The 26,469-nt window shown below is 46.8% G+C and overlaps 1 protein-coding gene across 1 annotated transcript in view; it reads right to left on the bottom strand.

The window, feature by feature from the left end:
* The window catches only part of LOC122928899 (guanylate-binding protein 1-like), a 35,977-nt gene extending 13,515 nt beyond the window's left edge, over window positions 1-22,462 (bottom strand). Inside the window, exons 1-5 of the mRNA XM_044282207.1 lie at window positions 22,319-22,462; window positions 18,589-18,774; window positions 18,226-18,353; window positions 3,184-3,293; window positions 1,301-1,497 (exon numbers count right to left, since the gene is read on the bottom strand). Of these exons, the coding sequence (XP_044138142.1) occupies window positions 1,301-1,497; window positions 3,184-3,293; window positions 18,226-18,353; window positions 18,589-18,763 (610 nt within the window). The 5' untranslated portion in view covers window positions 18,764-18,774; window positions 22,319-22,462. The remainder of the gene's footprint in view (window positions 1-1,300; window positions 1,498-3,183; window positions 3,294-18,225; window positions 18,354-18,588; window positions 18,775-22,318) is intronic.
* Window positions 22,463-26,469: the final 4,007 nt, after the last annotated feature.

Below are 26,469 nucleotides of genomic sequence, written 5' to 3'. Positions count from 1 at the left end.
TGTAATGTTGCTGTAGGCCTCTTGGTCGCCTCCCAGACCAGTTTTCTTCTCGTCTTTTCATCAGTTTTGGAGGGACGTCCAGTTCTTGGTGATGTCACTGTTGGGCCATATTTCCTCCACTTGATGATGACGGTCTTCACTGTGTTCCATGGTAGATCTAATGCCTTGGAAATTCTTTTGTTCCCTTCTCCTGACTGATACTTTTTAACAATGAGATCCCTCTGGTGCTTTGGAAGCTCTCTGTGGACCGTGGCTTCTGCTGTGGGAGGTGACTAAGAACATTTCAGGAAAGACCAACTAGAGCAGCTGCACTTTATTTGGGGTTAATCAGAGGCCCTTTACATGGTGGCCGGTGTATGAGGACTGCTATCTAACAGGATTCTGAATGTGATTGCTTAATTCTGAACACAGCTACATCCCCAGTTATAAGAGGGTGTGCACACTTATGCAACCAGATTATTTTAGTTTTTTTTGTTTTCTTCCCTCCACCTAAAAGATTTCAGTTTGTTTTTCAATTGAGTTGTACAGTTTATGGGTCACATTAAAAGGTGGAAAAAGTTCTGAAATGATTTATCTTTGTCTCATTTTTTTACAGCACAGAAACCTGACATTTTAACAGGGGTGTGTAAACTTTTTATATCCACTGTATAACAATAAACCAATAAACATATAAAGTGCAGTTCAACAATATAAAACAGTATAGTTATAAAGAACAACATAAATCACACTTTAACCCTTAAAGGGGTTGTCCGCTTTTTTTCTATTGATGACCTATCCTTTTCCTATTAATGACTCCTTGCACTGGATCGGCGTCCACACCGCCGATCAGCTGTTTGAACAGAATAGGAGGAAGCCGTCCCATAGAAGTGATTGGGACGGCTTCTTGTAATGTCACCTTCTCACCATGGAGGTTGCAACAACAAGCAGGTAAACAAGGAAGAGAAAGCTGCGTTAGCGTTAAGCGTGACCTTCTCTTCAAACAGCTGATCAGTGTGGGTGCTGGGAGTTAGACTCCCGCCGATCTGATATTGATGACCCATCCTAGGACATCAATATAAAAAAAGTGGACAACCTCTTTAAGTGTAATAAAGTAGGGAGTTGATAGTTGCCGATGTCCCCAAGCATCCATATTCTAAAGTACCTATGCTCCAGGGCACTACAGTAAAGTATTCCAAAATGCAGTGCAACAGAAGGCATTACTTTTAGGGGAGTGTCTGTCAGCGCAGTGTCGACTGGTTCCCATGGCAATCCGCAGAATTTGGTTTCATCATAATAAACATTTTCAGTGTAAGGTTTGTACCTTGCTTCAGCTTCAAGGCATTTTTCAGATACTCGTCCTCGGTGATGTCATTGCCATCTATTTGCAGCTGAAGGTTGAAATCTCGAACACACCATACGAAGGACGGGAAAAATCTCTTGAACTCTGATGAATCATCTTCTAACTCTGCTTGCTCGGTGGATTTCACTTTTATTTTCTCAGTCAGTTCAGTGACATAACTAGGAGAAGGTAAGGAGTAATATCTGCAGTATCTATGGTTTCTCTAGGAGATCTACTCCCCGGACCCAAAGAGGATGTCCAATGAATGGGCACAACGCTAAGTAATTTCCCCTCCATTCTCCCTTTCCTTTGTTTCTCAGTCTGCGTTCACACAGGGCGGCTGTCACATGAGGCCAAAACCGCATTAATAGAGGCCATTATGCAGCAGAGCTAAGCAGCTTACACGTAAATCACTTACAAACCATGTGTCAGCCTCTCTGTCTCCAGAAGACCGTCCCTTCTCTTCCTCCTCACCTCTAATACACTTCCATGTAATCTGTTCCTTCAGTGAGCAGGCAGCCCATCTTCACGGAAGATGCTTTTGAGCAGTGAATTGAGGGTTAACACATGCTAACAGGAGGGACAAAAGTCACACCAACCTTTATTTGTAAAGGCTATGTACACCTTTGGGGGCATTTTTTTTTATTGCTGCATTGTACACATTTTGAGCCAAAAATATTTTTTTAAATTGGTCTTCATTAAAAATATGGAATCCTTTTTTCTGTACAGAGCTGAGATGCTCTAGTAACACCCTCTGGATTTTCTCTCTTTTCCGTCAGACCAGGGGCTGATGGGCTCCTTATCTCTGACATTATAAACACTCGTTATAGCTCAGTTATTATCTTATTGATATTGATAAGAATGTGGCTTAAATAAGTGTTTAGAGATGAGGGTTGTTAGATGGCACAAAGTGAAAGTGAAAGTATCAGTCACGCAGCTAGAAAACCCAACAGCTCAATATTTTTAATAAAGGCCAATTGAAAAAAAGGATTTTTAGCCAAAATGAGTAACATGCAATCATACAAAATAATGCCTCCGAAGGTGTACATAGCCTTTAAGTTAAAGGGGTTATTCGATTTCTGAAACATGCCTCCCATGTGCCGGGCCCCTCACAGGTAATATACTTACCCTGCTCCCGGCGCTGCTCCTGGTCCCCGCACCACCGCTGCCGCTTCTCCCTGCAGACGGATAAAAACATCCGGTGTGAAGAGCAGCCAATGGCAGGCGGAGACAGCTCATCCCTGTCCGCCATTGGCTGCTCCGCGATGCTAGGGAGGCTCATCCTCGTCCCCACCTGCCATTAGCTGCTCTGCGATGTTAGGGAGACTCGTCCCCGTCCTTGCCTGCCATTGGCTGCTCTGCGATGCTACAGAGGCTCATCCTTGTCCCTGCCTGCCATTGGCTGCTCCCCTTCGACACCGGATGTCCTCATCCGTTTGCAGGGAGAAGCAGCAGTGGCAGTGCGGGGACCAGGAGTGGAGCAAGTATATCATCTCTGAGGGGCCCGGTACATGGGGGGGTGGGGGTGTTTCAGAAATCGGATAACCCCTTTAAAGGGGTATTCCCATCTTTAATCTGTATGGCATAGCCACAAGATATACTATAAACGTCTGATAGTTGCAGGTCCCACCTGTGGGACTCACACCTGTCTCGAGAATTAGTCCAGTACTCCGTCCTGTGCCCTTCTTCACACTCCTGGTGTGAAAGCACCTCATAGGGTTAATCACTTATATGGAGATGTATGACGTTGTATGGCGCCACAATGACACCGCAGTGTGCACGATGCCAAGAGCCAGTCTTCTAGTATTTCTCCAGCTTCCACTGGTAAGATGCTACAACCCCCATCATGCTCATGTAAAGGATACTGGAGCTGATCCATGGCCTGCTGATCGATTGTCCCTATGCTGTTAAATACCAGGGTGCTGCTGAGAAGAACGGCGAGGGCGAAAATCCAGGAGTCATTCTGACTGTTCCCCTGAAATACAACAAGAGGCTTCTTTATCCAATCAAACCGGGTCAGAAAGGAGAAGTGTTTACACGACAGAGCCGAACCCCAAAATGTGTGACCTCTGTGTGACCTCAAAACACACAAAAACAATTGGATTGATAGACGTTCCTATAATACTTAGATAATCACAGCCTGATGAACGTTTAAAATAAGGTGCAACTATGGATCAGGTACATCGATGATGTACTGATCCTGTGGAAGGGGACACAAGAACAATTTGCGGCATTTGTGGCAGCATTAAATGTGAATCAGATGGGTTTATTTTTTACATCTGAGGTACAAGAACAACAGATAGCATTTCTGGACCTGATGATCACCATCGGCACTGACAGAAAGATAACCACAAATCTGTTTAGGAAAAAAACCTCGACTAACAGCCTTCTACACTGGCAGAGTGGTCATCCCCTGGCCCTGAAAAGAGGTATCCCGAAGGGACAATACCTCAGGGCCAGGAGGAACTGTTCAGGCCTAGGTGATTTTAGGGCTGCTGCATCTGACCTTAGAGGCCGATTTATCAATCGGGGATACCCACAATATGCTTTGAAACAAGCGTTCCATCACTCCATGAGTACAGACCGTACCCAATTGCTGGTTCCAAAACCAAGAAACACTGCGGACTCTACGCCCAGAATTGTCGCAACTTTTGATAAGGCCCACAAAAATGTTTGTGACATTTTACAAAATCACTGGTCTATTCTGCAATCTGACCCAGATATTGGGAAGCTTATTCCAGAGTTTCCCTCAATCACGTACCGACGTAGTTCAAATCTACGTGACCACTTGGTGAAGAGTTTATATACACAACCCAAACCTGAGACCTGGTTAAAAAATACCCTCAAAGGTACCTTCCCCTGTGGCTCGTGTATCATCTGCAGGAATATCCTGAGAGGAGAATTCTTTACCAGCCACATAACAAATAAAAGGTACAAGATACGGGCGTTTATCAGGTGTACTTCTGCGGGTGTTGTGTATTTAATCAGTTGCCAATGTGGGTCACAATACGTCGGCAAAACAAGACGTGAGTTGAGACGCAGATTCGGCGAACACATGTCGGACATCCGTAACAAACGGGACACATCAGTGGCACGTCATGTATGTGAAATGCATGACGGTGACCCTGATGTGTTAAAAGTACAAGGGATTGAATTAGTAAAGATGTCAGTCCGTGGAGGGGATATTGATATACCCCTATTACGAAAAGAAGCGATGTGGACATACAAGTTGCAGACAGTTCAACCATTAGGGCTCAACGAGTCCATATCTTTCGCCAGTTTCATCTAATACAGTAGCCCCATTATACATGGGATGGTCTACATTAGAGCTGGACGTCTGATATTGGAGCACGTCTGATTTTGGAGTCGCATATACCTATATGCTGCCCTTTATATTTAAACCGTGGAGTTGATCTGCACACATGTATATGCTGCCCTTTGAAACAAAAGGAAGAAAAAATCTTTAATAAATATAACATAACATGATGTAAGTTGCATCTTGTTTGTTCCATTTTTGGTATAATAGGGTCTGTATATGTACATATCGATGTGCATCTATACAATCTGGATGTATAGTATATGTGCATGTCCAACCTGAGCTGCGTGCAACAGTGATGCTTCTTTTGAATCTATCAGTGCTGTAATTTACCCCTCCCCTTTGATGTCACACGACATGGGTGTGAGCGGTACCTGTCTTTTTTCTGGTTATGAATCATGAGGGCACCCCTTGTGTGGATTTGCTCCGGTCTGGAATGACAGTATATGGGCTGCGAATCTCACTCCCCCTGTCACTGCGTATAACGCAATTCATGTCAGGAAGTGTTGGAATCAATTTCGGCATCGGCCGGTCAGGGGGCGGAGCTAGAGAGCCCGCCCCTACTTCTGATTGGATACGGTACTGGGACACGCCTCCTGGTGGGCGGGGCCTCGTCCATATGAACTCGGCGTTCTATCGGCCGCGTGCGGCCATTACAGCGCCATTAGCCATAGCACACCACAGTGCGGCTCTACTGTTTTGACATTAGCAAACAATAAGCTCCTGAAGATGCGTGATAATAACAGGTCACGTGGAAACGCGTAGAGCTAATACATTGTATCAGGATACAGCCCTTTAGGCAGGACTGCACTAGATGCATTTAACCCTTTAGTCAGCCTTGGAGTATGCATGTGATGAATGGATGAGCCAAAATATACTGGCTTTTATGTGTGTGAATGGAGCTTAATCAATTGGCTCTGAGTGGTTGTATCTAGCCAATACTGGCTGCGGATATAAGGCTGTGACCTAGGTATTTACCATCAGCAATACACATTAAAGACTGATCTGTCATCTGCACTACAGTTAGTGGCTGCAAGTCCTTTGAGACTGTTATATGACAGAGGCAGTGCGATCTAATGTATTGAACATTCCTGGTTACATATACCAGGTGGCACAACCTTATCTGTGTATATACATCCTACAGGATCACCGATGATACACACATAGTGCATCCATTCACACTGACTTTAGTGTCCATTTATCCCGACCTGCAGATACATAGCTATTCCAGCTAGCAAGTCGGGTCTTACCCTAATCTTCCTAATGTGCAGAGATATTTGCTCCCCTCTCTGTATACATTTCTAAGATTAGTTGCCTGATGGTCACAGATTGTGACATATGGGTTTCCCCACCCTCTTTTTAAACAGACTTTAAATAAAGCTTTGGTTTTTTATTTTAAACGTTCATCAGGCTGTGATTATCTCTGTGTGACCTCAACAAATGTGTGACCCCAATAAATGTATGACCTCTGTGTGACCCCAGTGTGACCCCAATAAATGTGTGACCTCTAATGTGTGACCCCTAATGTGTACTACAAGAAAATTTAGACTAGAACCTTCAGGATCACAGGTGCATATCCATGAAGCAAGCATGATTATAAAAAATAAAAAGTCTGCACACCATTATACATACAAACAATAGAGCTAAGAAATGGGGGTCATTCTAAATAAAAGTGGTATCGTACCGACTATAAATGAGTTAATAGAAGCTCTTAGCGCACATATTTGATCAAACGTGTGTCGGGCCCATCTACCAGGCGTCAAGGTGGCTTCTGCAGATGGGTCCCTAATAGAGTTGAGCGAACACCTGGATGTTCGGGTTCGAGAAGTTCGGCCGAACATCCCGGAAATGTTCGGGTTCGGGATCCGAACCCGATCCGAACTTCGTCCCGAACCCGAACCCCATTGAAGTCAATGGGGACCCGAACTTTTCGGCACTAAAAAGGCTGTAAAACAACCCAGGAAAGAGCTAGAGGGCTGCAAAAGGCAGCAACATGTAGGTAAATCCCCTGCAAACAAATGTGGATAGGGAAATGAATTAAAATAAAAATTAAATAAATAAAAATTAACCAAAATCAATTGGAGAGAGGTTCCATAGCAGAGAATCTGGCTTCCCGTCACCCACCACTGGAACAGTCCATTCTCAGATATTTAGGCCCCGGCACCCAGGCAGAGGAGAGAGGTCCCGTAACAGAGAATCTGTCTTCATGTCAGCAGAGAATTAGTCTGCATGTCATAGCAGAGAATGAGGCTTCACGTCAGCCACCACTGCAACAGTCCATTGGCATATATTTAGGCCCAGCACACACACAGGCAGAGGAGAGAGGTCCCGTAACAGAGAATCTGGCTTCATGTCAGCAGAGAATCAGTCTGCATGTCATAGCAGAGAATGAGGCTTCACGTCAGCCACCACTGCAACAGTCCATTGGCATATATTTAGGCCCAGCACCCAGGCAGAGGAGGGAGGTCCCGTAACAGAGAATCTGTCTTCATGTCAGCAGAGAATTAGTCTGCATGTCATAGCAGAGAATGAGGCTTCACGTCAGCCACCACTGCAACAGTCCATTGGCATATATTTAGGCCCAGCACACACACAGGCAGAGGAGAGAGGTCCCGTAACAGAGGATCTGGCTTCATGTCAGCAGAGAATCAGTCTGCATGTCATAGCAGAGAATCAGGCTTCACGTCAGCCACCACTGCAACAGTCCATTGTCATAAATTTAGGCCCAGCACCCAGGCAGAGGAGAGAGGTCCCGTAACAGACAATCTGGCTTCATGTCAGCAGAGAATCAGTCTTCATATCATAGCAGAGAATCAGGCTTCACGTCACCCACCACTGTAAGAGTCAATTTTCATAAATTTAGGCCCAGAACCCAGGCAGAGGAGAAAGGTCCCGTAACAGACAATCTGGCTTCATGTCAGCAGAGAATCAGTCTTCATATCATAGCAGAGAATCAGGCTTCACGTCACCCACCACTGCAACAGTCCATTGGCATATATTTAGGCCTAGCACACAGGCAGAGCAGAGAGGTCCCGTAACAGACAATCTGGCTTCATGACAGCAGAGAATCAGTCTGCATGTCATAGCAGAGAATCAGGCTTCACGTCAGCCACCACTGCAACAGTCCATTGTCATAAATTTAGGCCCAGCACCCAGGCAGAGGAGAGAGGTCCCGTAACAGAGAATCTGGCTTCATGTCAGCAGAGAATCAGTCTTCATATCATAGCAGAGAATCAGGCTTCACGTCACCCACCACTGCAACAGTCCATTGGCATATATTTAGGCCCAGCACACACACAGGCAGAGGAGAGAGGTCCCGTAACAGAGGATCTGGCTTCATGTCAGCAGAGAATCAGTCTGCATGTCATAGCAGAGAATCAGGCTTCACGTCAGCCACCACTGCAACAGTCCATTGTCATAAATTTAGGCCCAGCACCCAGGCAGAGGAGAGAGGTCCCGTAACAGACAATCTGGCTTCATGTCAGCAGAGAATCAGTCTTCATATCATAGCAGAGAATCAGGCTTCACGTCACCCACCACTGTAAGAGTCAATTTTCATAAATTTAGGCCCAGAACCCAGGCAGAGGAGAAAGGTCCCGTAACAGACAATCTGGCTTCATGTCAGCAGAGAATCAGTCTTCATATCATAGCAGAGAATGAGGCTTCACGTCACCCACCACTGCAACAGTCCATTGGCATATATTTAGGCCTAGCACACAGGCAGAGCAGAGAGGTCCCGTAACAGACAATCTGGCTTCATGACAGCAGAGAATCAGTCTGCATGTCATAGCAGAGAATCAGGCTTCACGTCAGCCACCACTGCAACAGTCCATTGTCATAAATTTAGGCCCAGCACCCAGGCAGAGGAGAGAGGTCCCGTAACAGAGAATCTGGCTTCATGTCAGCAGAGAATCAGTCTTCATATCATAGCAGAGAATGAGGCTTCACGTCACCCACCACTGTAAGAGTCAATTTTCATAAATTTAGGCCCAGAACCCAGGCAGAGGAGAAAGGTCCCGTAACAGACAATCTGGCTTCATGTCAGCAGAGAATCAGTCTTCATATCATAGCAGAGAATCAGGCTTCACGTCACCCACCACTGCAACAGTCAATTTTCATAAATTTAGGCCCAGAACCCAGGCAGAGGAGAAAGGTCCCGTAACAGACAATCTGGCTTCATGTCAGCAGAGAATCAGTCTTCATATCATAGCAGAGAATCAGGCTTCACGTCACCCACCACTGCAACAGTCCATTGGCATATATTTAGGCCTAGCACACAGGCAGAGCAGAGAGGTCCCGTAACAGACAATCTGGCTTCATGACAGCAGAGAATCAGTCTGCATGTCATAGCAGAGAATCAGGCTTCACGTCAGCCACCACTGCAACAGTCCATTGTCATAAATTTAGGCCCAGCACCCAGGCAGAGGAGAGAGCTCCCGTAAAAGAGGATCTGGCTTCATGTCAGCAGAGAATCAGTCTGCATGTCATAGCAGAGAATGAGGCTTCACGTCACCCACCACTGCAACAGTCCATTGGCATATATTTAGGCCTAGCACACAGGCAGAGCAGAGAGGTCCCGTAACAGACAATCTGGCTTCATGTCAGCAGAGAATCAGTCTGCATGTCATAGCAGAGAATGAGGCTTCACGTCACCCACCACTGCAACAGTCCATTGGCATATATTTAGGCCTAGCACACAGGCAGAGCAGAGAGGTCCCGTAACAGACAATCTGGCTTCATGACAGCAGAGAATCAGTCTGCATGTCATAGCAGAGAATGAGGCTTCACGTCAGCCACCACTGCAACAGTCCATTGGCATATATTTAGGCCTAGCACACAGGCAGAGGAGAGGTTCATTCAACTTTGGGTAGCCTCGCAATATAATGGTAAAATGAAAATAAAAATAGGATTGAATGAGGAAGTGCCCTGGAGTCCAATAATATATGGTTATGGGGAGGTAGTTAATGTCTAATCTGGACAAGGGACGGACAGGTCCTGTGGGATCCATGCCTGGTTCATTTTTATGAACGTCAGCTTGTCCACATTGGCTGTAGACAGGCGGCTGCGTTTGTCTGTAATGACGCCCCCTGCCGTGCTGAATACACGTTCAGACAAAACGCTGGCTGCCGGGCAGGCCAGCACCTCCAAGGCATAAAAGGCTAGCTCTGGCCACGTGGACAATTTAGAGACCCAGAAGTTGAATGGGGCCGAACCATCAGTCAGTACGTGGAGGGGTGTGCACACGTACTGTTCCACCATGTTAGTGAAATGTTGCCTCCTGCTAACACGTTGCGTATCAGGTGGTGGTGCAGTTAGCTGTGGCGTGTTGACAAAAGTTTTCCACATCTCTGCCATGCTAACCCTGCCCTCAGAGGAGCTGGCCGTGACACAGCTGCCTTGGCGACCTCTTGCTCCTCCTCTGCCTTGGCCTTGGGCTTCCACTTGTTCCCCTGTGACATTTGGGAATGCTCTCAGTAGCGCGTCTACCAACGTGCGCTTGTACTCGCGCATCTTCCTATCACGCTCCAGTGCAGGAAGTAAGGTGGGCACATTGTCTTTGTAGCGTGGATCCAGCAGGGTGGCAACCCAGTAGTCCGCACAGGTTAAAATGTGGGCAACTCTGCTGTCGTTGCGCAGGCACTGCAGCATGTAGTCGCTCATGTGTGCCAGGCTGCCCAGGGGTAAGGACAAGCTATCCTCTGTGGGAGGCGTATCGTCATCGTCCTGCCTTTCCCCCCAGCCACGCACCAGTGATGGACCCGAGCTGCGTTGGGTGCCACCCCGCTGTGACCATGCTTCATCCTCATCCTCCTCCACCTCCTCCTCATCCTCGTCCTCCTCGTCCTCCAGTAGTGGGCCCTGGCTGGCCACATTTGTACCTGGCCTCTGCTGTTGCCAAAAACCTCCCTCTGAGTCACTTCGAAGAGACTGGCCAGAAAGTGCTAAAAATGACCCCTCTTCCTCCTCCTCCTCCTCCTCCTCCTCCTGGGCCACCTCCTCTTCCATCATCGCCCTAAGTGTTTTCTCAAGGAGACATAGAAGTGGTATTGTAACGCTGATAACGGTGTCATCGCCACTGGCCATGTTGGTGGAGTACTCGAAACAGCGCAACAGGGCACACAGGTCTCGCATGGAGGCCCAGTCATTGGTGGTGAAGTGGTGCTGTTCTGTAGTGCGACTGACCCGTGCGTGCTGCAGCTGAAACTCCACTATGGCCTGCTGCTGCTCGCACAGTCTGTCCAGCATGTGCAAGGTGGAGTTCCACCTGGTGGGCACGTCGCATATGAGGCGGTGAGCGGGAAGGCCGAAGTTACGCTGTAGCGCAGACAGGCGAGCAGCAGCAGGATGTGAACGCCGGAAGCGCGAACAGACGGCCCGCACTTTATGCAGCAGCTCTGACATGTCGGGGTAGTTGTGAATGAACTTCTGCACCACCAAATTCAGCACATGCGCCAAGCAAGGGATGTGCGTCAAATTGGCTAGTCCCAGAGCTGCAACGAGATTTCGCCCATTATCACACACCACCAGGCCGGGCTTGAGGCTCACCGGCAGCAACCACTCGTCGGTCTGTTGTTCTATACCCCGCCACAACTCCTGTGCGGTGTGGGGCCTGTCCCCCAAACATATGAGTTTCAGAATGGCCTGCTGACGTTTACCCCGGGCTGTGCTGAAGTTGGTGGTGAAGGTGTGTGGCTGACTGGATGAGCAGGTGGAAGAAGAGGAGGAGGAAGCCGAGAAGGAGGAGGTGGCAACAGGAGGCAAAGAATGTTGCCCTGCGATCCTTGGCGGCGGAAGGACGTGCGCCAAACAGCTCTCCGCCTGGGGCCCAGCTGCCACTACATTTACCCAGTGTGCAGTTAGGGAGATATAGCGTCCCTGGCCGTGCTTACTGGTCCACGTATCTGTGGTTAGGTGGACCTTGCCACAGATGGCGTTGCGCAGTGCACACTTGATTTTATGGGATACTTGGTTGTGCAGGGAAGGCACGGCTCTCTTGGAGAAGTAGTGGCGGCTGGGAACAACATACTGTGGGACAGCAAGCGACATGAGCTGTTTGAAGCTGTCTGTGTCCACCAGCCTAAATGACAGCATTTCATAGGCCAGTAGTTTCGAAATGCTGGCATTCAGGGCCAGGGATCGAGGGTGGCTAGGTGGGAATTTACGCTTTCTATCAAATGTTTGTGAGATGGAGAGCTGAACGCTGGCGTGTGACATGGTTGAGACGCTTGGTGACGGAGGTGGTGGTGGTGGTGTTGGTGGTACATCCCCTGTTTGCTGGGCGGCAGGTGCCAACGTTCCTCCAGAGGCGGAGGAAGAGGCCGAGGCGGCAGCAGCAGAATAGGCCGAGGCGGCAGCAGCAGAAGAGGTAGCAGGGGGAGCCTGAGTGACTTCCTTGGTTTTAAGGTGTTTACTCCACTGCAGTTCATGCTTTGCATGCAGGTGCCTGGTCATGCAGGTTGTGCTCAGGTTCAGAACGTTAATGCCTCGCTTCAGGCTCTGATGGCACAGCGTGCAAACCACTCGGGTCTTGTCGTCAGCACATTGTTTGAAGAAGTGCCATGCCAGGGAACTCCTTGAAGCTGCCTTTGGGGTGCTCGGTCCCAGATGGCGGCGGTCAGTAGCAGGCGGAGTCTCTTGGCGGCGGGTGTTCTGCTTTTGCCCACTGCTCCCTCTTTTGCTACGCTGTTGGCTCGGTCTCACCACTGCCTCTTCCTCCGAACTGTGAAAGTCAGTGGCACGACCTTCATTCCATGTGGGGTCTAGGACCTCATCGTCCCCTGCATCGTCTTCCACCCAGTCTTGATCCCTGACCTCCTGTTCAGTCTGCACACTGCAGAAAGACGCAGCAGTTGGCACCTGTGTTTCGTCATCATCAGAGACATGCTGAGGTGGTATTCCCATGTCCTCATCATCAGGAAACATAAGTGGTTGTGCGTCAGTGCATTCTATGTCTTTCACCGCTGGGGAAGGGCTAGGTGGATGCCCTTGGGAAACCCTGCCAGCGGAGTCTTCAAACAGCATAAGAGACTGCTGCATAACTTGAGGCTGAGACAGTTTCCCTGGTATGCATGGGGGTGATGTGACAGACTGATGGGGTTGGTTTTCAGGCGCCATCTGTGCGCTTTCTGCAGAAGACTGGGTGGGAGATAATGTGAACGTGCTGGATCCACTGTCGGCCACCCAATTGACTAATGCCTGTACCTGCTCAGGCCTTACCATCCTTAGAACGGCATTGGGCCCCACCATATATCGCTGTAAATTCTGGCGGCTACTGGGACCTGAGGTAGTTGGTACACTAGGACGTGTGGATGTGGCAGAACGGCCACGTCCTCTCCCAGCACCAGAGGGTCCACTAACACCACCACGACCATGTCCACGTCCGCGTCCCTTACTAGATGTTTTTCTCATTGTTATGGTTCACCACAACAACAAATATATTATTTGGCCCAATGTATTGTATTCAAATTCAGCGGGATATAAATTTGAGGCCTAGTATTTAGGCGCTGGGTGACCGGTATGGATTTAGTGACAGAATTAGACTTGGAAATGCACAGAAGCGTGTGTGTGTGAAGTTATTCTGAATGACCCAATGTGCACCTTGAATATTATATACCCTTTTAGGGATAGATTTCAAATAGCTCTGATATAGCAGAAACCACTAAATTATGAAATTGCTAAATTGGGAATTGTATTTCAACCCAGAACAAGAAATGTGCTTGAACGGACACTAAATAACTCGCCCAGCTACAGCACTAAGGACAGATTTAGCTGGATATAAATTTGAGGCCTAGTATTTAGGCGCTGGGTGACAGGTATGGGTTTAGTGACAGAATTAGACTTAGAAATACACAGTAGCGGGTGTGTGTGAAGTTATTCTGAATGACCCAATGTGCACCTTGAATATTATATACCCTTTTAGGGATAGATTTCAAATAGCTCTGATATAGCAGAAACCACTAAATTATGAAATTGCTAAATTGGGAATTGTATTTCAACCCAGAACAAAAAATGTGCTTTGACGGACACTAAATAACTTTCCCAGCCACAACAGGACAGCGTTAACGAGAGATTTAGCAGGATATAAATTTGAGGCCTAGTATTTAGGCGCTGGGTGACAGGTATGGGTTTAGTGACAGAATTAGACTTGGAAATACACAGTAGCGGGTGTGTGTGAAGTTATTCTGAATGACCCAATGTGCACCTTGAATATTATATACCCTTTTAGGGATAGATTTCAAATAGCTCTGATATAGCAGAAACCACTAAATTATGAAATTGCTAAATTGGGAATTGTATTTCAACCCAGAACAAGAAATGTGCTTGAACGGACACTAAATAACTCGCCCAGCTACAGCACTAACGAGAGATTTAGCAGGATATAAATTTGAGGCCTAGTATTTAGGCGCTGGGTGACAGGTATGGGTTTAGTGACAGAATTAGACTTGGAAATACACAGTAGCGGGTGTGTGTGAAGTTATTCTGAATGACCCAATGTGCACCTTGAATATTATATACCCTTTTAGGGATAGATTTCAAATAGCTCTGATATAGCAGGAACCACTAAATTATGAAATTGCTAAATTGGGAATTGTACTTCAACCCAGAACAAAAAATGTGCTTTGACGGACACTAAATAACTTTCCCAGCTACAACAGGACAACGGTAACGAGAGATTTAGAGGGATTTAAATTTGAGGCCTAGTATTTAGGCGCTGGGTGACAGGTATGGGTTTAGTGACAGAATTAGACTTGGAAATACACAGTAGCGGGTGTGTGTGAAGTTATTCTGAATGACCCAATGTGCACCTTCAATATTATATACCCTTTTTGGGATAGATTTCAAATAGCTCTGATATAGCAGGAACCACTAAATTATGAAATTGCTAAATTGGGAATTGTATTTCAACCCAGAACAAGAAATGTGCTTGAACGGACACTAAATAACTCGCCCAGCTACAGCACTAGGGACAGATTTAGCTGGATATAAATTTGAGGCCTAGTATTTAGGCGCTGGGTGACAGGTATGGGTTTAGTGACAGAATTAGACTTGGAAATACACAGTAGCGGGTGTGTGTGAAGTTATTCTGAATGACCCTATGTGCACCTTCAATATTATATACCCTTTTAGGGATAGATTTCAAATAGCTCTGATATAGCAGAAACCACTAAATTATGAAATTGCTAAATTGGGAATTGTACTTCAACCCAGAACAAAAAATGTGCTTTGACAGACACTAAATATCTTGCCCAGCAACAACAGTACAGCGGTGGGTAACGAGAGATTTAGAGGGATTTAAATTTGAGGCCTAGTATTTAGGCGCTGGGTGACAGGTATGGGTTTAGTGACAGAATTAGACTTGGAAATGCACAGAAGCGTGTGTGTGAAGTTATTCTGAATGACCCTATGTGCACCTTCAATATTATATACCCTTTTAGGGATAGATTTCAAATAGCTCTGATATAGCAGAAACCACTAAATTATGAAATTGCTAAATTGGGAATTGTACTTCAACCCAGAACAAAAAATGTGCTTTGACAGACACTAAATATCTTGCCCAGCAACAACAGTACAGCGGTGGGTAACGAGAGATTTAGAGGGATTTAAATTTGAGGCCTAGTATTTAGGCGCTGGGTCACCGGTATGGATTTAGTGACAGAATTAGACTTGGAAATGCACAGAAGCGGGTGTGTGTGAAGTTATTCTGAATGACCCTATGTGCACCTTCAATATTATATACCCTTTTAGGGATAGATTTCAAATAGCTCTGATATAGCAGAAACCACTAAATTATGAAATTGCTAAATTGGGAATTGTACTTCAACCCAGAACAAAAAATGTGCTTTGACGGACACTAAATATCTTGCCCAGCAACAACAGTACAGCGGTGGGTAACGAGAGATTTAGAGGGATTTAAATTTGAGGCCTAGTATTTAGGCGCTGGGTGACAGGTATGGGTTTAGTGACAGAATTAGACTTGGAAATACACAGTAGCGGGTGTGTGTGAAGTTATTCTGAATGACCCAATGTGCACCTTCAATATTATATACCCTTTTTGGGATAGATTTCAAATAGCTCTGATATAGCAGGAACCACTAAATTATGAAATTGCTAAATTGGGAATTGTATTTCAACCCAGAACAAGAAATGTGCTTGAACGGACACTAAATAACTCGCCCAGCTACAGCACTAGGGACAGATTTAGCTGGATATAAATTTGAGGCCTAGTATTTAGGCGCTGGGTGACAGGTATGGGTTTAGTGACAGAATTAGACTTGGAAATACACAGTAGCGGGTGTGTGTGAAGTTATTCTGAATGACCCAATGTGCACCTTCAATATTATATACCCTTTTTGGGATAGATTTCAAATAGCTCTGATATAGCAGGAACCACTAAATTATGAAATTGCTAAATTGGGAATTGTATTTCAACCCAGAACAAGAAATGTGCTTGAACGGACACTAAATAACTCGCCCAGCTACAGCACTAGGGACAGATTTAGCTGGATATAAATTTGAGGCCTAGTATTTAGGCGCTGGGTGACCGGTATGGATTTAGTGACAGAATTAGACTGGGATATGGCCAAAAAATGAACAGACTATTGCTGGTTAAATGCACTTGGTGTGACAGCTTCACCCTGATGTAGGCTTTAGCCAAAAAACAACCACACCATTGAGGGTTAAATGCACTTGGTGACAGGCGCAGCTTGCCCCTGATTTTGTATATGGCCAAAAAATGAACAGACTATTGCTGGTTAAATGCACTTGGTGTGACAGCTTCACCCTGATGTAGGCTTTAGCCAAAAAACAACCACACCATTGAGGGTTAAATGCACTTGGTGACAGGCGCAGCTTGCCCCTGATTTTGTATATGGCCAAAAAATGAACAGACTATTGCTGGTTAAATGCACTTGGTGTGACAGCTTCACCCTGATGTAGGCTTTAGCCAAAAAACAACCACACCATTGAGGGTTAAATGCACTTGGTGACAGGCGCAGCTTGCCCCTGATTTTGTATATGGCCAAAAAATGAACAGACTATTGCTGGTTAAATGCACTTGGTGTGACAGCTTCACCCTGATGTAGGCTTTAGCCAAAAAACAACCACACCATTGAGGGTTAAATGCACTTGGTGACAGGCGCAGCTTGCCCCTGATTTTGTATATGGCCAAAAAATGAACAGACTATTGCTGGTTAAATGCACTTGGTGTGACAGCTTCACCCTGATGTAGGCTTTAGCCAAAAAACAACCACACCATTGAGGGTTAAATGCACTTGGTCGCAGCTTGTGCTGGCGCACCACAAGACACAAAATGGCCGCCGATCACCCCAGAAAAATGAGACTGACAAACGGTCTGTGCAGCCTAAAAACAGTGAGCAATTGAGGATCAGCAGCTCAATGATCCACAGCTGCAGATCGATCAGTTAATCAAGTCCTTTGGAGGAGTTAATCTGCCTAATCTCGCCCTACTGTCGCAGCCGCAACCTCTCCCTACGCTAATCAGAGCAGAGTGACGGGCGGCGCTATGTGACTCCAGCTTAAATAGAGGCTGGGTCACATGGTGCTCTGGCCAATCACAGCCATGCCAATAGTAGGCATGGCTGTGATGGCCTCTTGGGGCAAGTAGTATGACGCTTGTTGATTGGCTGCTTTGCAGCCTTTCAAAAAGCGCCAAGAAAGCGTCACAAAAGCGCGAAGAAAGCGACGAACACCGAACCCGAACCCGGACTTTTACGAAAATGTCCGGGTTCGGGTCCGTGTCACGGACACCCCAAAATTCGGTACGAACCCGAACTATACAGTTCGAGTTCGCTCATCCCTAGTCCCTAACACTAGTATGACCTCTAATGTGTGACCCCAATAAATGTCTGATCTGTAACAAATGTGAGACCTCTAATGTGTGACATCTAATAAATCTGTGACCTCTAATACAGTACATGTGTGACCTCTAATGTGCGACCTCTAATGTATGACCTCTAATGCACATGTGCTCCGATCACACGGTATCAGTGTTAGAAGTGTGGCAGTGTGGTCAGTCTATGGATTCCTCTAGCTCTGCATTGTTGTATCTGGTTTAGGGTCAGAAGCACCAGTCATCTGCAGCATCTGCTCATAGCGGCCGCTGTAGGGATGACTGCGCTCAGACAGATAGGATGCTGGGAGTTATACCAGAGATCCTGTACAGATAATAACAGATTATGGATCTAGGCTGGCCAGATGTCTGGTTTTAGGCCAAACAGTCCAGCTTCCTGGCTCCCTGCCCTCCATCTGTAGTCCTCCTTTTCTGTGGCTCTCACACTTAGTCATTAGAGGCCCGGGGCCAACAGGACATCCCGCTCTGTGACTGGAGTGATGTGAGCTATTCCCTGTCTGCTGAACCAGTCCAGAGGTGAGTGCCCAGCTTGCATCATCCCACTCGGCCAGGCACAGAGCAGGAGAACCTGACTGAGCACGTGAGGAGCATCCGGCACTCAGCCCAATCAATGCAACAGAAGGCCTATGAAAGTGGCCACCCTAGATGGACCTCACACCACCAGCTCTATGCTGTATATACGGCAGCGATGACTCCAGCTTCAGGAATGTTCACACTGACCTTCTCCACGTCACCCAGGCCTTCTGTGTCCAGCAGCACCAGGGTGTGCCCATGTTTCACAGGGTGAGGAACGCACCACATCCAGATACCTTTAGTCATGGACTGGACTGTCGAGCCCAAGGAGAAGCCTGAATGGACAAACACACAGAGTTAATAGGAACGGTTATACAAGAAGAAACAAAGGGCAGTGCCCATCATCAACATGGAGATGACCATGGTCAGCAAAGGAGGGTGGAGGCCATTAGTGGTAGACGCTTCCCCCAATGCTCCATTGTCTCCATGAGGAGGTGGCCCAGGACCTGGTCCTATCATTTTATGTCTTTCGACAGAATAGAAATCTCCAGCACACATTCCACCTCTCACCATTTTTACATCCCGCCAGTATGTTCATCAGATAGGACTTCCCGGTCCGGTATTTCCCGACTACGGACACAACAACCACCTTCTGAGTAAAGCAGGATAAGATTTGAAGGGCCTCCTGATTCACCCGAATGGTCCCATCCTCATGGTTCTCTATCAGACACACTAGACGCTCCATTATCGGAAAATCTATGAATGAAGGAAATAGAAGTTACCTCCAATATTGAAGAGCCGTGCCTCCGGTATACAGCAGACCAGTGACTCCGGTGTACAGCAGAGCCTCCAGTATATAGCAGACCGTGCCTTCGCTATAGCAGGTCCGTGCCTCCAGTATATAGCAGAGCCATGCCTCCGGTATATAGTAGGCCAGTGCCTCCGGCATACAGCAGAGTCGTGCTTCTGGTGTATAGCAGAGCCGTGCCTCCACTATAGCAGTGCCTCCAGTATATAGCAGGTCCGTGCCTCCGGTATATAGCAGAGCCATGCCTCCAGTATATAGTAGGGCAGTGCCTCCGGTATATAGCAGAGCTGTGCCTCCGGTATATAGCAGAGTCGTGCTTCTGGTGTATAGCAGAGCCGTGCCTCCAGTATATAGTAAGGCCGTGCCTCTGGAATATAGCAGAGCCGTGCCCCCGATGTATAGCAGAGCCGTGCCCCCGATGTATAGCAGAGTCGTGCTTCCTGGAATGCGGCAGCTTGCATTCGCCAGTCTTCAGTACTGCCATAGTGTTACCCTCCCCTGGTGATCTCGGGGATCCTGTGCAGATATGGCTGCAGGGATGTTATTGCTTTAGGCTCCAGGATCAGAAGCGGTTGGTCTGAGGCTACCCGATGGCTTTGTCCGCAGACACCTGTCACATGACCAGAGATCTCTGTGTAGCAGCATAGCCAGTGAACTGAATGGGGTCAGGGCGCAGCTCGCAAGATGTCCCAAGTGCGGTCCCCAGAACAGCAAAAAAGTCCTCCACTGCCCTGTATATACTGTATACTCCCCTCCCTCGTCCTATCATATCTCAGGTACTGACAGTGCGGCCGATACAGGGTATCGAATAAAGTAACAAAAAACACAAAGTGGTTAATAATTTATATGTCCCTCAAAATGGTCGCATTAAAAACATGATCGATCCCACAAAAAACGCCCTCATACGGCTGCATCGACGGGAAAATAATAAAGTTACTACTCTTTGAATGTGAGGACACAAACAACAAATACCACAAAAAACAAAAAGTGTTTACATTGTGTAAAAGTAGTAAAACGTAAAAAAACTATACATATTTGGTATCGCTGCATTCGCACCAACCCATAGAGTAAAGGAATCACATTAGGGGTCATTTATTATAGTGTTTTGCCCTGTTTTAGTATAATTTTTCCTATTTTAGACGGTCTCATTTTTTAGGCGCATTTGATGAAAGCGCTGCTGCTTCCGAAGCGTTTGCACCTCATTCCACAATTTTCAGTTTTAGGCTAATTTTGGTGACGTTGGTTTTTTGTGCCTTTTTTCGGCCTATCTATGTAGCTGCGCCTTTTTTACCCATGAATTAGGTGCAAAAACATAGTAATTTTGACTCCTGTCCAGCGGTGGCGCAGTTCTGTCCATCCCCTTTGTGTTATTATCAGGGAGACGAGCGCCTTTTCACAAACAGAAACCATGGCGATATGGCTGCAACTTTTTCTCTGCAGTTTTGCACCTAATTTATGAGTCACCAACACATAGTCGTTAACCCCCCCCCCGGGCGCCCTGACGGATACAAAGACGCCTCATTCATCACTTGCTGCGCGACTCCTTGTAAATACTACAGTCTAATCAACTGCGCCGGTCTAATCGCGCTCTAAAAAACAGTCGGTATAAGAAATGACCCCCATCATTAGTGCCACACCGCGAACAGCTCAGAATTTAAAACTCTAAAACACAAGGGCGAAATTGCTGTTTTTGTTCCATTTCCCCCCAGAAAGAGTTGAAAAAGTTTAATCATTAACCCTTTCAGCCACCATAACGTACCTGTGGGAATATATGGAGCGTGCTGCTGAGGTGAGCCTGCTCCATACGCAGCGGGTGCTGGCTATATAATACAGCAAGCACCCGGCCACAATGACTGGGATCGGTGATGACGCCGAACCTTGTCATTTAATCCCTCAGATGCTGCGGTTAATAGCAATTGCGGCATCTATGGAGTTAGGTAGAGGAAGAAGGCTCCCACTGCCTTCTGATAGGAGCCCCCTTAGTAAAATACTGGGGCTCCAATCAGTTACCATGACAACCTGTTTGCTGCTGAAGGTTCCCAGGTCTGTCACAGTAAGATGCCTGCTAAGCTGTGCATGAGGCACTGCGCAGCCGCAGAATCCCATTCACCATAATTGTTATGATTTATGAGACAAGTGATTAAAAGATCCCAGGTTCTTGCCCCATAAGGGGGCTAAAAGTAATTGTGTGAAAAGTAAAAAAAAAAAAATATTAAAAGTTCAAATAATTTCCCCTTTTTAATATTACATATAAAAATTAAACAATTAAAAAAAATCAGGTATCGCCGCAACCAAATATGTTGGAACTATTAAAATATAAAAATATTTTTCCTGCATGGTGTACGTTGTAACAGAAAAAAATAAAAACTCATGATTCACCATTTTTTGGTCAACGTATCCACCCCCCAAAAAAATGTAATAACAGGGATAGGGATTGCTGACACGAACGTAAGGGCTCCGTGCCCATGCTGCGAGCCGCATACGTGGTTCCGCAATAAACGGGTCACCAGCCGTGTGCATTCCGCATCACTTGAATGGGTACGCAAATCCGGAAATGCGGTGCGGAACGGAAGCACGGAACAGAACCGCACAGAAGCTCTATGGAGTGCTTCTGTGGTGTTCCGTTTCCGTGCTTCCGTTCCGTAAAAAGGATAGAACTTGTTCTATCTTTTTGCGGAACGGACGGATCACAGACCCCATTCAAGTGAAAGGGTCTGCGATCTGCCCCACAGTTGTTGCCCGTGCATTGCAGACAGCAATTTGCGGTCCACAGCACGGGCACGGCGTCCTTACGTTCGTGTAAACAAGCCCAGAGTTGTGCACTGATCAAAAAATTGTATCAATAAGCACTACTGTCCGTCCTGCAATAAAACAAGCCCTCACACAGAAATATAAAAAAGGTATGACTGTCAGAAAATGGCGATACAAAGATTTTTTTTTTTCAAAATGTAAATTTTTTTTTTATAGTAAAGCAGAAAAAAATACTATACAAATTTGGTATCGCCGTAATCATATTGAGCCACATTATAAGGACGTCATGTCAGGCTTCCTGCACAGTGAGCACTGTAAAATCAAAACCCCAAAAAACTGTCGGAATTGTGGATTTTTTTTTAAAATTTCACTCCATAAAGAATTTTTTTTCCATTTTCCAATACAAGACACAGTAAATGAAATGGTGCCATAAAAATCTAACTTGTCCCCTCATGTGACTATATGAATGGACGATTACAAACTTATTACAAACTTGATTCCCACAAAAATACCTGCGTGGAAAAATCGACGGAAAAATTAAAAAAGTTATTTCTCTTTGAAGAAATTCCTTCAGTCCTAAAGGGTAAAGTAAGAAGCCCCAGCCCAGGGGTTAAGCGGTGCCTCTGCTGCAGAGTTATGTCTCGTGGCTGAATGCGGTGACTTACGTGACTTTACACGACGCAAATTCTAATGAGACTTTTCTCAAAAATAAAATGGATTGCAAATAAAATCCGTGCTCACCGTGCAGGTAGGTCGCCCGCTCCGTGCTCAGCTCTCTGGTCGTCACCTGCCGGCTCGCCCTTATTATATATTCTCAACTGAAAGTGAAAGTAAGACGAGTTCCTCTGCTTCTCTCCCTCCACGTACCTCTGGTCGTGCACTACACAATTAACCCCTTGCTGCACAGGATTACAAAAACCTGGCTGCTTTCTCCATAAACAGCGCCACATCTGTCCACAGGCTGTGTGCGGTAATGCAGCTCTGCCCCACTGTAGCTGCCAGCTAAGACCTGTCCTAGACTGCTAATATGACTTACATGTTTATATGGCTAGACTTGGCAATAATTTTAATACAGTTCCTATGTTTATATATTAGAGACAGAAAGAGTTATGTGCAGTGACTTCATGTTCTGGACGTCATATAACAGTTATATGTTGTGTTCACAGAAGCAGAAAAGATAATATCCCTTTAAGATTCACTAAGTGACACAGCAGAATTAGCAACAGAAAGCATAGAGTTAAACTGTTGTTGCTGGGCAGGAGTCTTGACCAATCACAGCCAGTCTCACACACAGCCTGTGTGGGAAATCCCTTAGTACAGGGGTAGGCAACCTCCAGCACTCCAGCTATTGTAAAACTACAACTCCCAGCATGCATACTTGCTCTGCTCTTCTATGAAATATCATAGGAATGAATGGAGCATGCTGGGAATTGTAGTTTCACAACAGCTGAAGTGCGGAAGGTTGCTGACCCCTGCTCCTGGAGTCAATATAGACAGACATTTCCAGTCAGAGCTGCGTTTTATCGGAACAAGAGGTCAAATAGGTATTTAGAACGGTTATATGATGTTCATATTGTTAATACTGTGATCAGAGCTGTATACTGAGACCAGTTGTATATGTTCATTTACAGTTCCACCAAACTGCGCAAATCATATCGCAAACCGTACAAACCGAGCATTATCGGTTTAATAGCAACCAATGACGCCGTGCGCTCCTGCTGTCAGCAGGATGCCAGGCCGGGATGGCAATAGAAAACGGATCCGTCCTCCATTGACTTTCAATGGTGTTCAAGATGGATCCGTCTTGGCTATGTCAAAGTTACTACAAACGGATCAGTTCTGAAAGGATGCAGACGTTTGTATAACCTGTACGGATCCGCACCAAACGTGAGTGTGAAAGTAGCCTTATAGTGAGAGTACAGATACTGAAGAGAGAAATATATCCACCATTTATGTTGAATGACAAGATTGAACAGTTGAACCACCATTTTATACATACCGCCACTTTGTGATATCTTTTGAACACGTGTTTTGTACATGGACTATCTGCTGCGGAGGCGGCAGTGTTATATATGAAGAAAAGTTAAAGTTAATAAAGAAGTTATTTCAAGCATTTGTTGTGCTCTTTACACCTACTGTTTCCATAGAACGGCGCTAGAGGAATTACAGAGTAACAGACAGTCTGGTTAGACTAAAAGTCAGAGATATCAAATTCTTCTAATGCCACAGCGCCAAAGACACTTCATAGCGCTGCGCCTGCCACACTCACTCACTGGACAGGGGCTGCAGGGCTAAACACAAGCCATGGACAGGGACGGCCCTGTTTTGGAAGTCAGAAACCATGTTTTTCTAATCCTTTACGGCTCATTTTTGAATCCGCAGTCCTGGAAGAGGAGACTGATCATGAAGAAGGATGGATGGGGGTAGGGTTTGTGCAAATTGTCCCCAGAGTCCAGTGGGTGGAGCTATACTGTATCGGGGGCAGGGATTAAATCTTCCAGGATATGTTGGCTCAGCAATCATCTCTTTATTCGCACAGACAGGATTACAATGACGGATAACACCTATCTATAGCTAACACAAGAGGCACAATAGATGATGTCTTGTCTCACCTCCTCCCCCTCCCTGCACAATGACCTCTTCACAGGTCACAGAGCATGCCCACAACACACTCCCAGAAATCAGTGAGTCATCTCCGCACTGCAGGTTCCTGCCGCTGCTGTAAAGCAAACCTCTGAACGCTGCTGACAACTCAGGCAATATGGCCGCCCCAGTAATAATGTGCAGAAAATAGAATAGAAAATTAACAAAGAGAAACTTGTGGATCAGTCATCAGTATTTAACCCTCAGAGCAACGAGGCTTTACAAGTGACATAGCAGAGCTGACGAAGTGTGTGAGCATAAAGTTCTGGTGCTCAGAGGGTTAACCTGGCGTCTGCCTGGATCCTGTGTGTTGTCACCCGGTCACACGATGCTGTTCAGTCTCTGATGGCCGCCCCTAGGCACCCGCTGCAGTCTTATAGTTTCTTCACATGTTTTCCTTCAGGGCCTATCATATGTTCCTCTGCCGTGAACTTCGAACAAATTTCATCTTGGTTTTTATTTTACTACATTTTTCATTTTCATTTGGTGTTTTTCAGGTTCTGTAGAGAAATTTGTACCCAAAACTGCTCCAAAAAAGCCAAAAACAAAGCGCTGTGTGCGTAGACTCTACCGGATGTTAATGTGATGTCCGGCAGCAGCGATAATAACCGAATTAATATGATGTGAGAAAAGACCAACAAAAATGAGATAATTTGGGATTTATTCATTACCTTCCACAGTCGTCTCCTGTGATCGGTAATATTCGGGTCCTCCCAGTACCAAGATTATAGCCGAGCTCATCCTGTAATAAGATCAGAAGATATTAATATGGGAAAGTCCAGGATTTACTAAAGTATCAGCAGAACTAAAATTATCATCCCCTGCTGTACTATTCTCCACAGCTCCATCCCCTGCTGTACTATTCTCCACAGCTCCATCCTCTGCTGCACCATTCTCCACAGCTCCAACCTCTGCTGCACTATTCTCCACAGCTCCATCCCCTGCTGCACCATTCTCCACAGCTCCATCCTCTGCTGCACTATTCTCCACAGCTCCATCCTCTGCTGCATCATTCTCCACAGCTCCAACCTCTGCTGCACTATTCTCCACAGCTCCATCCCCTGCTGCACCATTCTCCACAGCTCCATCCTCTGCTGCACTATTCTCCACAGCTCCATCCTCTGCTGCACCATTCTCCACAGCTCCATCCCCTGCTGCACTATTCTCCAGAGCTCCATCCCCTGCTGCACCATTCTCCAGAGCTCCATCCCCTGCTGCACCATTCTCCACAGCTCCATCCTCGGCTGCACCATTCTCCACAGCTCCATCCCCTGCTGCACCATTCTCCACAGATCCATCCCCTGCTGCACTATTCTCCACAGCTCCATCCTCTGCTGCACCATTCTCCACAGCTCCATCCCCTGCTGCACCATTCTCCACAGCTCCATCCTCGGCTGCACCATTCTCCACAGCTCCATCCACTGCTGCACCATTCTCCACAGCTCCATCTCTGCTACACCATTCTCCACAGCTCCATCCTGTGCTGTACCATTCTCCACAGCTCCATCCCCTGCTGCACCATTCTCCACAGCTCCATCCCCTGCTGCACCATTCTCCACAGCTCCATCCCCTGCTGCACTATTCTCCACAGCTCCATCCTCTGCTGCACCATTCTCCACAGCTCCAACCTCTGCTGCACTATTCTCCACAGCTCCATCCCCTGCTGCACCATTCTCCACAGCTCCTTCCCCTGCTGTACCATTCTCCACAGCTCCATCCTCTGCTGCACCATTCTCCACAGCTCCATCCCCTGCTGCACCATTCTCCACAGCTCCATCCCCTGCTGCACCATTCTCCACAGCTCCATCCTCGGCTGCACCATTCTCCACAGCTCCATCCCCTGCTGCACCATTCTCCACAGCTCCATCCCCTGCTGCACCATTCTCCACAGCTCCATCCTCGGCTGCACCATTCTCCACAGCTCCATCCACTGCTGCACCATTCTCCACAGCTCCATCTCTGCTACACCATTCTCCACAGCTCCATCCTGTGCTGTACCATTCTCCACAGCTCCATCCCCTGCTGCACCATTCTCCACAGCTCCATCCCCTGCTGCACCATTCTCCACAGCTCCATCCTCGGCTGCACCATTCTCCACAGCTCCATCCACTGCTGCACCATTCTCCACAGCTCCATCTCTGCTACACCATTCTCCACAGCTCCATCCTGTGCTGTACCATTCTCCACAGCTCCATCCCCTGCTGCACCATTCTCCACAGCTCCATCCTGTGCTGTACCATTCTCCACAG

The sequence above is a fragment of the Bufo gargarizans genome, chromosome 2 (genome assembly GCF_014858855.1).
Source record: "Bufo gargarizans isolate SCDJY-AF-19 chromosome 2, ASM1485885v1, whole genome shotgun sequence".
Classification (NCBI taxonomy): Eukaryota; Metazoa; Chordata; class Amphibia; order Anura; family Bufonidae; genus Bufo; species Bufo gargarizans.
The sequence above is the reverse complement of the archived record's forward strand: the minus strand, read 5'-3'. Positions and strand labels throughout refer to the sequence as shown.